The sequence below is a fragment of the Brachionichthys hirsutus genome, unplaced genomic scaffold (assembly GCF_040956055.1).
Source record: "Brachionichthys hirsutus isolate HB-005 unplaced genomic scaffold, CSIRO-AGI_Bhir_v1 contig_200, whole genome shotgun sequence".
In the NCBI taxonomy this organism is placed as follows: domain Eukaryota; kingdom Metazoa; phylum Chordata; class Actinopteri; order Lophiiformes; family Brachionichthyidae; genus Brachionichthys; species Brachionichthys hirsutus.
In genome coordinates, this window is record NW_027180317.1 from 430,438 (window position 1) to 445,469 (window position 15,032).

Genomic DNA, 15,032 nt, shown 5'->3' on the forward strand with positions numbered 1-15,032 from the left:
CCTTCGTTCTGTTGTGTACTGAAGCAGGACTCCACCGGATCAGTATTGTGCTGTGCTCTCTGAGGGCCTGCCCTGCTTTATACCTCTGAAAATAGAAGAATAAGGAGGCCTGCTTGAAATAGACTTGTATCATATCCTGCTATATGTCAGATTTAGGAAGTGCAGGAGGCGCTTGATGTTTGGAGCCCAGTCAAGGTTCAAATGATGGACAGCGCTGACAGGCGTAATTATGTGTAAATTACAAGTGGGTCGGCATTGCAATATTCTCCCTGGTGGCGAAAGAGTGAGCTCATTTCATAAACACAATGATCACTAAAATATTCATGACAAACAAGAAAATGGGGTTGGAGTCCCTCCTCCCTCAGGACCATTACATTTCTTTTTAATAGGTTAATTAAGTTAACAAATGGCTTATACACTCATACTGCTACCGTACGGCTTATTGGTTCAATCCTCTACATGTGCTCAGACAAATACAAGGACAGGAGTTACAATGGCAGTGACAACAATTTGTATTGAGCCAGATAGTGCATAGGGAGCAATGATAAATTGTCTCTAGTAAAACACAAATAAAAGCCAACGAGAGAGATCAGATAAGGTGAGAAGACTTACAGCTCTGAGAGTTGGAGGTGCTGAAAGAGTTGCCATGACAGCGTGGTGAGAGGATTCTTTGACAGGTTTCTGTGGAGGAAAGACAAACAAAGGGAAAATTCAAGCACCAGTTCACCTCTTTTCCTTGATGTCATTCTGTGCTTTTTTTCGTACCATTTCCTCACTTTGAAGATGCTTTTCTGTATTCAGAATAACAATCAACATGTGTTTCTGTGGGTCTTTCTGGCATTCTGCTGTATTTCTTTTGAAATGTTTTCTTTTTCTTTTTAAAAATCCACATCATCCTCTTACATCTACAGTATTAGGATCTGGATCCCGAGGGTCTGAAAGAGTACAATCAGTAAAATGAAATAAAATGGGTTAAAATAAATAAAGTAATACAAAGTATGCAAGTGAGGAACCAGACATGCAGGCCTGCAGTGATGCAAGGCTGAAAATAAGGCACAGTATTATTGACAATGAAAGGGAAACAGGTCCGGCTGTGTGGAGCTTCAGGGAAAACCCAACTCAATAAAAGAAAGTCAACCGCTTTAAAGTCAAATAATTCAATTGACTTAAGAAACTCCTCCAGCTCAGGATGCCACGAAATTCAATAAGAAGTAGCCAGAAAAGAAGAAGTGATTTGACCTGAACTTTGAATATGTTTGGCCATCAGGCATCTGTCTTTAGAGTGAATGGGATATAAAACAAATCTGAAAGGGAATTAATAGAGCAATTTGTCATTAAGTGCACAATGAAATCGTGTTATCCATCAGTATGTGTAATGAAAAATGTAAGCATGTTTTCATCTGTTAGTTTTATTTGATGGTTTGAAGGTTTCATTAACAATCTTTGTACTGATGTATTATTCTGACTTTAAATGGAAATAAATAATTAAAACAAATAATTAAAAAGACCCTAGTGTCTATAAGGGCAGCAAAATGAATAACGCAAAGTGAACTGACACAAGCATAAAGTTATAAAGTATACTAATATATATATTATAAGAAAAACATCTTAACAAAGATAATAAACATCCAACAGCAGCAAGCCATATAGCTCGGATTTAGGTTTTAAACTTTATCATCATATTTTTCAAATTTTCCCATAAACATAAAGCACCTGAAGGAATTTAGTGAAATCTGGTAAATCGGTTAAACATACTGTATAGAAACAAGTTACCCATAGCAGATTGTAGTGCATCGGGAAAAAATAAATTTTCTGAATATTTTTGTTAACTGCACATAAACTATACATGTTACCGTGAAACTGCCTGGAAGAAGTTGCAATAATATAATAATGAGGAAACTGAGCGGCCTCAGTGGATGATGGTGACTGAATGGGCTCATTTGAGTACTATGAGGTATTGAGTTTCCATCTCAAATGGAAACTACTGCTAGATATTATTTGCTGCAAGCTTAAAGCAACAGGAGTGTAAAACTACAAATATTTCGATGCATAGATCAAACAAACATGATATAGCATGTTAATTAGAAAGCTTTTAGAAAACTTGGTAAACAGGTATTGCATCATATTAATTAAAGTCAGGCTAGCTATTTGCCATTGTGCTTTCTTTAAACTGTAGCTATAATTTCTAATCTAATACAAAATCTAATTTCAGTGTGCCGCTCGATATGAAATTTAGCCTATGTGTAAAAAATATATAAAATATTGATTTCATTTCACAACTTTATCTGTGAAAACAAATGATAGTTACTACTTTTTACACAAATCATTTACTTCAGAGAGGAGAGGAGAGGAGAGGAGGAAGTGTTCTGCTTTCAAAGGTCATCCTTCGTATCACAGCAAGAAATGTCAGATAAAATTGGATTGAGGGGCGTAAATGAATTAATAAATATATAAATAAATCAGCAAATAGCCCATCAAAGTGGACTGAATGACAAAAGACAGGAGGTGAGGAAGGCCAATTGCTTTAAAGAGGGCAAGCAATGATTATTAAATTACAAAATTAGCAGTGTGCAAAATTAATCCTTGTACTGTAGAAGTCAAAACTGTGTTTTCGATGTCCATGAAGAACACCTTCCACCATACATACATACATCTCCACTCACACTCCTCATTTGAATAAAGAATTATAATTATGTAATTCACATTAACCTTTATTATGTTGGGGTAAAAGATTTGTGTTAGATTAGCTGTAAATATTTGTCATTGTTGGTTACCATGCCAGAGGGTGGCAGAAGGAATTCTCAGATGGACCTGGATGTTTTCTCCTCTGCAGAGGAGGTGAACTCCTCCGTCTCTTCCTCTTTAATAATTCTGTTTGGCTCAGATGCCATTGGGAGGGCTTGGTTACTTGAGAGGGTTGACTAATTAGTGCAGCATCGCTGGTAGCTACTGTCTGAGCGTGGAGGAGCTCTGCAGATTGACATTCAGAGCAGCACAGAGGAGACAGACAGCCACTGAGGGAGGTGTGACATCAGAACATCAGTTTGGACATTGTGTAATCTCGTCATCATCTGTCATGCTGACGAGAAGCTGCTAATATTTGCTGCAGGACTTCAAAATAATTGTCTCCTCTTTAATTTTAAATTCTTAAGTACCGTCTTTTTTCACTTCTGAAGAGGCTTTCTTTTTCGTCAAATGCCTCCCAACCCTTTGTGAAGAGCGCCGATGACTCTAAACTGCAAAAACATAGCTTTTAAATGTTTTATTTTGGCTGTCAATCATTCAAGAAAGTTGTTTTCCTCAGTTCTGAAAAGCTGACATTTACGAGAAGAAACGTTTGCCTGGTACAACAGTCATGTTTTATTTTTATTTTTCTGATGCAATTTACGGTGATTCAGGCTGCAGATATTCCACATTTAACTAGAAAAGCAATCTGATTGGATTTACACCATCCACGTGGTGATCCGGATTATCACCAAATGGTTCTAAATTGTTCTTAGTATCTTTATACACTAACCATGAAAAGTAAAAGTGAATTGAAGATTATGTATTTTCATCTGATTTTTTGACAATGGAATTTTCAATGTTAACATTTAGTAATTGTTCCTGACCTCATTCTGGAACAGATCCAGAAGACATTTTACACGATACCAAAGATCACAGACAAGGGTCTGATGTGCACTAAGTGAATTGAATGCATATTTTAAAACATTATTTTTAAAACCTCCATTATAAGTAAATGGGAAAACTTTTTAGATCCAGACAGGTATCCGGATCTAATCTAAATTAGAACAAGACCACTCTTCAGATGTTCTTGTTTTTCCATCAAGACCCATCCAGCAGTTTTTCGGTAATCCGACAATGTTGGGTCTCTGATTATGATTATATTTACTTTATTTGAGTATCTCAGATGGGGGAGGGATGTGTCATCATTTTGAAAACTTGCAAGGTTGGGGTGTTGGCTAAATATATATAATATTAATACTTCACCTCAGGTGTGGATTCGACATACGACAATTCAAGTTTGACCCAAAGTTGGGTAGAAAAAGTCACATCCACAGTGAACGGTGCAGGTATAAATAATGACTCCAGTTTTTGCCTCTGTGCCCACCTGCATGCATCTGCCTGATAAAGCTCAGAGCTTATTTAATGCTTCTCATCCCAACCAATGTTACAGTGCATCGCATGGTCCACTGGTCCAATGCTCCATCCTCTGAAACCTAATGCATGTATCCTGACAGAATGCAGATAGTCATAGAGTATTCAATGTATATTGGCATGCATATTAAACCATGCCTGAAATATGCTGTCACAGGCTGAAAGTGTCCATTTGAAATGTCTGAGCCCACTTAGTACACATTGACTCTTTTTTTTTTGCACACAATGCATGCATATAGTGCACATGACCTACAGCCTCTTTTTTTTTTATACTAGTCACCTGTCTTTAATGTAACTTTTTATATATATAAATTTTCTTTTGCACCAGTACTGCACAACTGCACTATTTTGCACCTTTTTGCCACTGCAACAATTGAATTTACCAATTCTGGGATTAATTAAGCTTAAATCTCATCTCGTCATGCCTTTCTTGTATCTTTTTTACAAATCCTGCTATAGCATTAACAGCCCCAATGAATTAGTCTCTGTGAGGTGGCATTTTTTGCTGATTTTTAATCTCTTAACAACATAATTGTGTTATTTCTGCATTAGTTGATAGCAAAGTATTGTTAGATAAATGAAAAAGGAGCTGGAGTGAAAAAAAATTTATACACCAGCATGAAAGGAATGACACCTCACATCCGTGATTGCTTTGATTTAACCCCAAGTATCACCCCAAAATCATTGGTCATCAGGGTGCGGTTAGAACAAGCATCTGCACTGAGCACGATGACAAAATCCAGTTCCCAGAAAAGAATGATGAAAATCAGGATCAGATTTTACTCGCTAGGATGATTATATTTAAGGTGCTTGTAAGTGATATATACCCTTAAAATATGACTCCAGGTTTCAGTTGTTGGTGTTTTTAATTTAAGACAATAATGTGAACAGTCATCCTTCACCACTGCTGATTAGAGAGAGAGAGAGAGAGAGATGTGAGCCAACATTCTAAGACACAGGAGAACCAAGCCTGTAAGCCACAATTCTGATTATTTACCAGATTGGGATGGAGATGTAATACAGACTTAGGGATATAATAAAAATCGTATCCAGTCTAATGAGACAAGCGGAGACAATTTGCCACTGGGCAGACAGCCTTGCCATAGGTAAGGTTCAAACCAAACCATTCTGACTGTGCTTGTTAATTAAAGAGATGAAATATGCAGACCATCAGACCGAATAGCACAAGCATGTATTTGTTAGGGGGGGGGGGGCAAACAGTGAGAAGACAAGTGATCGTGGGTGTTTTAGTGGAGCTTTCTGGTCGTTACCCTGAGCTCAGGGCCCCCATGGAGAGAAATGTGTTGCTTGTTCAGCTGAAGGTACACAATGCCAGGCTGTTCTGGCCCTGCTGCTTTATGAAATGCCTCGCTGAAATCGATAAAATGTTAGAGTTGATTAAAACGCCAGTAAACACACTGGGGAGTATTTTTCGTCAAACAACATTTTCAACCGTTCTTCTGGGCTTTATCCTTTTTTTCCAGGACGCAAGACGGTCAACAGAGCAGGATTACGGATAGCTGCATTCCATATTTATTTGTTTTCAATATCATGAAACATCAATGTCTCTAATTAAAGGTCAGAGTCATGAGGTAGAATTCAGCTCAGGATTTATTTTTATTTTTTTCTGTTTCAAATAGTATTTGCTTCCAGTAACGTCAATCAAGAACAAAAACAACAATTTGAAATTACTTGTCTTCGCAGTCCTCGTACGATGAAATAAAAGATACTTGAAAGTTCATGATGGAGGTCAAGGGGAAGAACTGCAAGCAGGCTGTGAATTTTAGCCGCATTTTCCCAAATCATGACTCCATAAATCTCTTGCTGTGAGCCCAACCAGCTGAATGCATTTTAGTTATAATCTTAAGATTTCAGAAAAGTATTTGAGGCCTTCTTTCCAGGCAGACTTGTATCCAAATCCACTAGTAACTGAAGGAGACAGCCAGACCAGAGTGCAACACTGGGCTTTGGCTGTGCCCATTTATAATTTCTCTGTCTCAAGGAGTGGATTAAATATCGCTTCAGTTAATTAAAAATGTCTACTGGGCCATAGGCATAGCCCTTTTTTCTGTTTTTGCCACGATAATTGTTTTCCCAACAATATAAAAAACAGCCTTGGGAGCTGCAAGAAAACAAACACAAATCCTGAGAGCATTGATGGCTTGTGTAATCAAAGTTCTTATTATCTCGATGCGAATCACACTTTTAACCACACACTTGGTGAACTCCTAAAAAAGAACTTCAAACCTCAAAAGAAATAGTTTGAAGTAGTAATTTAACCCCTGATATTCCAACCTTTCACACCAGGGGTTATTGGATGTGGTATTAATCTCTAAAACTAGACTAGGGCTGTACAACATTAGAACAAAATACATGTATTATCTTGAAATTGCATTGGATGTGCTACACAATTCACTGTCTGTTTTTGATTTTAGATATGCCGAGTTTGCTTCCTTAACTTGAAGCAACTAACCTATACTGTAAAGTTATTATGGTAAGTCACAAGTAACATGAAGTTCACAGCCATACGATCAACCTCGTGAGGCTGTTTACACAACAGTGCTTCCATTAAAAAAAAGGATAAAAAGCATATAAAGTGTCCCAGTGAGCTGCTATTTGGTATGAGCCGTCGTCTCATCCAGGGTGAATGATTCCAGTGCCATAAAATTAAACACAGTTTTCCTCTGAAATGCAGTGACCCCGATTACCAGTGAAGAAAATGTAAATATCATTGTCAAATATTTCAAAAATGACATCCCATTTGTTGTGTACCTTCCAGGAGCACTGCTTATGTTTTACTTCCATATAATCCACCATGTTCCACATAAGCAGGTTAAAGATGATCTTCTTTTGCGGAGTATGTCAGGCTGAAATACAAGCCTTGCTTCACCACTTTATAAATGCAATCATCCATATATCAATAAATCTACGTGATTGCTCTCATGATAATGTCACACTCGTGTAACACATTCCCAACAGACCATAATACCAACATTTTCAAGCAATGGATAAGGTTTCACTGATTTCAGAGGAAGCCTGCACTTGTTGACTAAAGTGCATCTTCGCCTCTCCGTGTGCTTCTCGGAACACTGTGTGCATATTGGTTACCGTGGAAACCAAGGCTCTTGGTTCTTAGGAGACAAAACATCAATTACTGCATGAGAGAGACAGGCATTATATAACTAAGATGCTGCACATCACATGAAGGGATGGATCATGAAATACACTTCCTATTCTTATCACTTATGGATTTCAATGGATTTTTTCAACCAAGTACACAAAAGCCTACATTTGTCTAATAAAGCACTTACAGTACACCATCCACCCTTCCCGTGTTAGGAAGCCTAAACAGCTTGTTAACTAAATACAACGTGCAAGAAGGAGAGCGACGGCAATGTAATTTGTAAAATGTTAACATTCAGGTGACTTAATCTGATCCATGTGGAAATGAGGACGTTCCACTGCATCCTGTTTCATTAAAAGAAAGAAATGGAAAAAATGATTGAAAGTTTATCCTTGGAAGCTCAAACATGCCGTCCTTAAGGACGCTCAACTTTCCAATTCTTCCCTCACTGACAAAAAAATAAACAATGCTAATTTCTGGAAATGAGGGTAAGCGCGTGGAGAATGAAAATTGTACGCAGCATCTTTCCATAATGTGTTGTTCTGTCACTCACACCTGGACAGCAATTGCTTAGACATAACATGGAGATGTATGGAAGCTCAACATAAGGTCACTCATGCATGACAGACATGACGATGACAAAATGACTGACTGTTCTGGTGTAGAAAGGCAAAAGTGACCTGATTGCTTTTTGTTGTATCTCTAATTTATAGATGACAAAAAGCATGTGTTGTAAATGGTAAATTAACCGCATTTATATTGTGCTTTCTACACCTCCATGGTGCCCAAAGACTTTACAATGCCTCACCTTGTGATACGGCATTAAATTATAATTAATCAATTGTTATTGTCATACTCTTCAGACAGTAAAGTCAGTTTATTGCCATTGTCAATGAAAGCACACATTTACGTTTATTTCTACATTTAGGTGAAATAAACTGAACTTATGTTATATTATAAGACTGCATAAAGCATCAGCCAGCTGTTATGGCTTTACTGGTGTTTGTGTCTCTGTGCTACCAATAAATAGTGTACTTAAACATATTAAAAGGGGCATCCAATATACTGCAATGTATATCAATACCAAGGTTCAGTATGGTCTTTTAAATAAATTAAACCCCAAACCAAATTAGTATTATCAGTATGATCTAACATGAAATTAGATTAGATTAACATTCTATCTAATAAATATATTCATCATCACAGTTATTTATTTTGTTTGTTTTTTTACTCCTTCATGGATATTAGTTTGGATCCCCTCTATGGGAAGTATTTTTCCTTTGCAAATGCATTACATAACCAGCCAGTTTATTATAATACATGAATACCTTTATGAGTAATTGACAAAAAAAAGGATAAAAGGTCGTTATTATCCAAATATGATCAACTAACTTGGATTTTCTGTGAATCATGTGGTCCACTCATATTTTAAAACGCAATTTGTGGTTAGAATGAACAGCAAGCTCAAAGTCCACATTTTCATTGTCAAAATTTTTCTTTCACATTCTAATAAAATCATCCAACGGTCGTATTCTTAGAGCAAACTATGAGGCCGCTTGTTAGCAAAAAAGACCATTTAAAAAAAACAGAACCTGTTGAAAATACTCTACTATAAATTATGTCAAGCATGGCAGCACTTCAGGTCTCTTATTTAAAGGAAAGAATCATGTCTTATTAACATTGTTTTCTAAAATCCATTGCAGAATTGCCTTGAAATGAATAATATTCCAGGGGCAGTCAACTGGAAGTAATTGCTTGACCAACTACAACAATAAAGCTGAGAATTGCTACTAAACACATTTAAGAGCAGATATAAATAGTACCAATAAATGTGTATTCAGTCACAGCCTGCCTGATGCCAGAAAAGGTGTTAGAAATGCAGAGTGGAAAGAATAATCGCATTACTGAACGGATGGCAGCTATATCATCATCATCTGTTGAATGGTATCTGCCAAGGAGTGAATATATTCTCAAAGAACGGGCCTCATTCTTGCTGGTCAGTAAATGTAAGCGGCGGTTTGGCGTCTCTCAGCTCATTCCCGGTTGTCATGTTTTACGTCTTCACCGCCAGTCGGCTTTCTTTGAGGTAACGCAGAGACTGAGCTGAATGACAATGACCGATTCAGGTGGATTGTTATTGTGTAAGAGACATAACCTTAGCTGGTGGTCCAAATCAACCCCACTCTTGCCATCAGAAACGAGCATGGTGACATTCAGAACATGAAAAACGGCTTTGGCACCCAGCTGAAGAGATTCCTTGCAGCTCTGGGCTGCAGCTGGCTCCACTCATTGGGCTGCAGCTTGGGCCACCTCCCTCCTTTAGCCCACAGGATCCTTTTATCCTTTCATCACGCTGCACTCATGCGACAAACACCATCCACCTTGCTATGCATCAGACATCAGAGCCACTTTGGCTAAGTGACGGTTCCTCAGTGCTCCCAGTATTCAGTAATGGTTTAAAGATTTGGAAAGCAGAGCTAATCATATCAATTCAGATACACGGGGTTTAAGCTCCTCCTGAGAATTAGGGGAGCAAAACAGGTTAAAGATGGAGGAACCTCAGATGAAAAGAGACAACAGCAATGACTTCACCTGTGAGGAAATTCAGAATTCTAGGCTTTTTATCTCACACTTCAAACCATTGACTTCTCACACCTTTTGTGCAGACGAGAGCTGCAGAAAGTCAAATTATCACACCAAAAAAAGATTATAAGCTTTAGTAAAAAAAAAGGTGTTAAAGACATTGACACTCTTATTCTTGCAGAAATCTTATGCTTTACCATCTTTGGAAAAATCCTTTGAATTCTGGAGCTTTTCTTTTGTCATGTGTTCCAAATATATTGCAGCACTTCACCATGAAGGTCAATGTACGCGATACAGAAGAGAAAATGTCACAGATAAAACTGATTATTGAAATAGTGTTCAAGTTTCAGGCATCTCAACTTTCTCCTAAATTAAAGCGTTCTCATTTTTCACATAATGCAAAGGTTTGAAACAACAGTGGTGATGACATTCATCAATAATATGCAACAATCAACAGAGATTGTTTGTGGGTTTAGCTTTCCTTTTTCTTTGATTAGCCCGACACTGAATTTCATTTGCTTCACCAGCATTCTCAAGATAACATGTCAGTAAAAATCAGTAAGAAGACAGTGCTGCTTCAGATTTTAGCAAAAACACATACTGAATAAAACACTGAAGGAATATGAAACTAATCGAACCTTCCAGACTCCACCGAATCCACATTATCAAAAGAACAACCCCTCTCCAGGAATGAACGTGTTTCTCTTCTTCCAACAGTTGAATGATTGAGCTTCAAAGTGTAAAAATATGTATGAGGGGATTTTTCTTTTCTTTTTACCATTAGCGCTGAAAATGTAAATGTTTTTGGACAAGTCTCAATTCTTAAGTGGCTCGTGGTTTTAATAAGTAGTGCATTATCTAATGTGGAGCTTTCTACTTAGAACAATGTGTCGCGATTTCCAAGGACACCAAATCATGTACTGTATTACCTACAACCCTTTAGCCATTTCGATCAAAAGAGAGAAGTGAGTGAAGTCAGGATAACTATTTATGACAACATGTGATGTGAGATAATTAGTCTGTCAGAAAGTATTTGGTTCTTAGGCTTTTCAGGGGCATCATGATGGAACCGGCAAAATAAACACCCCACCATGTGATTACTGTGAGGGATTACACTGGCGATGGCGGTGGTGGCGGCTGATGAATCTGCTGAAGCTGATGAAACACTGAAGTTGATGGAGCTGTGAAGACTGACTGGTGATGGTTGGCTCCTGATTCATCATTCTTTGATGGCGGAGGGAGGGGGGCTGCAGGAGTGCTTACTCATGGAGTTATAGTTGCAGTGTCTTTTGCAGCCAATGGTGGCCGGCTTCACATTGAATTTCAAGTCAAGGCCCATTGTGTGTGTGTAACCGAGTCGAAGCCACAGTCCCCATCTGTTCTTCTCGTCAGCGGTAGCTCCTTTAGACTGAACTCCCAATTGTCTGTTGGGTTCATTGCATTGCTTTTTTGGGCATCATTTGATTGATCGACACAGCAGAAGACATGACAGGAAACGTGGGAGAGAAAGTGGAAAGAAGACAAGCAGAAAACGGCTTCACCGTGGAGCCACTAGATGACTGTACATGGGGCCACATGGTCTACAGACAGAGCTAAACACACCGATGAGCTGCTGGGTTTTTTTTGCAAATAACTACATTTCCACATCTCACTTGATTTTGAACAATTGTTATTATATTCAAGCATTTAGAATCCAGGCAACTGCGTGCGACTGTGCCTTCCTCAGCTCAGCCACCATTCCTCATTGCACCAGCTGTCTGATCACGGGAGGCAACATGGCCCTGCGGCATTCTAACATTTCAGCCCTCTCTTCCCTTATTTTTTTCTGATTGCTCGCAATAATCCACACAATCCAAACGCATACAATAGATTAAACGGCACACTGTCAGACCATTCTCAGTGCATTTCAGACAATTGCATTAGTATATTTAAAGACCACACACCAACCTTGCCAGCACCACTTTAACTCAATATATGGAGAAACCAATCAAGCTTCTGTATGAGCTTACATACAGCGGCTTTGAAAGAAGCATATAGAAGAATGGTGCTTTCTACAGCCACTGCACAATGTAAAAGAAAGCGTTTAAGAAAAACACAACGATATTTTTATTGGTGGTTCACATATAAATAGATTATCCAAGGAATCACATTTTGATGGATACAAACACGGACGGACCATAGATGTTCTTCCAGAAATAAATACTTAAAAAATTACAAAGAGAAACAGAGTAATAGAAAAGCAGCAGCCCTTTGAACTGATCAAAGATAAGTTAAAATGCCCAAATAAGGTTCTGGTGGAGGGGGCAGAAGATTTCTACAATGCCGCCTGGAAGCTGTGAGGATATTTAGGTGGTTATATTGTGGGCCTGGCTCAAGGATCACTACCATTGCAATATTTCTGCATCTCGCTGCTTCCCTCTGCTGTAGCTGTCAAATACAGACACCTGGGGCTGCCATCTTGCCTTGTTTTGATGAGGCTGGCTGAGTAGAAGGAGGAGCAGGGGCATATGGTACTGTTAAACTGGCAGTGGTAACGTGGCTGGCATTGAGCCGGGCAACCCTACAAGTCGCAGACAGCGGGAAAGCACCTTGACCCAGCTCGGTCTGCCAGAACTTAATTCCCATTAACAGATTTGAGATAGAGGGCTGTGCGTGGGGCCATGTAGATTCAGAAACGTTGAAGGCAGGTCATAAACTGGACTCCCAGAAGGCCATAAGGTCAATGGCAAGGACTCAGCCAAACAACCAATTAAAAAGTAAAAAATGCTAGGTGACTTGAAAGTCTTTATTAATCTGCTTGGTCAGGATTCTGAGTTATCTCCAGGAAGTTGGATGTTTTTCTGAAACACAGCTGCTGGGTTAATCTAAGCCGAACCTAAGTGAACCATGATTTTCACTTCTAGTGTATTTGCATGGATATGTGTGACCCACATGTCTCTTCCTAGCTAAATACAATCTCCAATCACTTACCTACCTCAATATGCCACAAAAACACCTGTGTTGAAGGGACTAATGTGTACAATAACACTCTCTAAATACTTCCCATTGAATAATGCAGTCCTAAAAGGCACAGCTACACAAGAAATATACTTTATTCATTCATTTTCTCGAAGGCAAGACAATCAGTAATCAGCTTGTCTTCAACCTCTTATCTGGATCAGGGAAGGCCAGGTACACCCTGGATCAATCGGCTGTTTATCGGAGGGCCACATGGAGATATTCTCATTCACGCTCGGTCATGCCTACGCTCAATTTAGAGTGACCAAGTCAGCTATGTTGCGTGTTTTTGGTGGTGAGAGGAAGCTGGAGAACACACACAGAAATGGGTCAAACATGTAAACTCTGCATCGAAAGGACCCAATTTGAACCAAAGATCTTCATGGTGTGAGGCAACAGTGCTACCCACTGTGCCACCGTGCGCTGCAGAAATACATGTGTAAGTCCTAAATCCTCACCGCTGTAGTAGAATATTATGTGCACTGACAGAAGCTGTGAAGTATTTCAATTGGGGTGGGTGAACCAATCAAAACAGTTGCAGAAAATTGCATGGCCCCATTTCCTTTCACAGAAGCATTGCAGTGAGGACATGTGTGGCAGGCAACAACGGTAGCCACTCTGCCACCATGCTGCCCCTCAACATGCGCCACCGCAGTTTAAAGGAATACATTAAATATGACACGTTTGCAGTATTCCATGCTTGGGGAGAAACTGCTGTATCGCTGACTATGTAGATTACTGCTTGTATGGCAACAGTCAGAATTTTCAGACATTTCTGTTTTAGTCGTACATTAAAACTGAGAGGAAAATCTGAAGTTTGTTTAATGACACTGATTGTATAATTTAGCTTGCCAGAAATTCATCCCAGTCTTTTTTTCTTTTTTTAATCCAACCACTGATTAAATAAATTGAATTCTCTGACTCGGACAGATGCATGCCACTTAAAAAAGGATAATGAAAGAGAAATTAAGAAAATGAAATAAAAAAGTTTGATGTAGACCATGATAATGACAGCAGAATGTGAGTGTGCGCAGCAGAATACACATGTGTGATATTTAGTGATTACCAAAGGGTACACTGAGTCTTAAGATATGATTGTTAACATCACTTCAGTTGTTTAGACATCTGGAGAGAGGAAGGGAATCCGTGCTTCTGAAAATCATAATTCAATCAAGCTGTTTAATCTCTATGGCTAGGATCTGAGGCTGCAAAATGTCTGACTAACTGTGAAGATCAATAGCCATCAGGAATAAAGCCATTTCAGGTGGAGGTGCAATAATCCATAACATGCAGACTATTAATTACCAATTGTGGTTAAACAAACAACAAACTAACACTTTGAAACCATATGTGACCGTTTTATTCCATATTAGAAACATAACACAAACTGGAGTTGAATGATGAGGAGAAAATGTAATCACATCTCTGCTTTTCTGACCAATATTACAGTTGTTATTGAACCTGTGATTACCAGCAACACATTCAGAGACAGTATTAATGTGTCTACTTTGTACCATATTGATGACATTCTCCTCTAACCAGTCCACAGCAATAATGAAAAACTCCTATGGTTCCCTGCATTGTAACTGCTTAAGCCTGATGTTCCCTTAAGCCTTAAGGGAACATCACCCCTCGGCTTTCATTTTTTGGAAACTCACACAACACAAAAAAAAATCCTGGTCATGTTGGTTGATTTTAACCCAACACCTTCTTGTTGCAAAGTCGCAGCATATGAATATTGTTGCTCCTTCTATTTTTAATTATTTTATTTTTCACCTTGAAGAAAGAAACTCAAGGATGGAAACTCACAACATTTTTCTGACCAAACATCTTATCATACACAAATGGGGGGAAATTTCCTTTTTCACATTATCGAACTCAATCACCTGTATCTGCCTCTATCGATGGGACATCAGTCCACTGCTGCACTGCCATGGCACCAAACAGCATATATGTACAGTGTGAGGCCAGGCCAGGCTGTGGAGTCACAGTGCTGATACCCTCCCTTGTGGAACAGTAAATACCAATCTGGGCAGCAGAAATCCTCATCCTTTTGTCCAAACACATTTGAGGGTGCCTTGTCAGTGTCATCTGATTGGCAGTGCCTGTGGTGAAGGGCTTTGCACTGTGTACACTGAATGCCAGGCTTCTCCCAGCCAACTGTCTGTCA

At 38.8% G+C, this 15,032-nt stretch overlaps 1 protein-coding gene across 1 annotated transcript in view; it reads right to left on the minus strand.

Moving 5' to 3' along the window:
- Positions 1 to 15,032, minus strand: part of LOC137912584 (NT-3 growth factor receptor-like) — a 117,633-nt gene that overhangs the window by 73,114 nt on the left and 29,487 nt on the right. Inside the window, exon 4 of the mRNA XM_068756722.1 lies at positions 613 to 681. Coding sequence (XP_068612823.1) covers positions 613 to 681 — 69 coding nt within the window. The remainder of the gene's footprint in view (positions 1 to 612; positions 682 to 15,032) is intronic.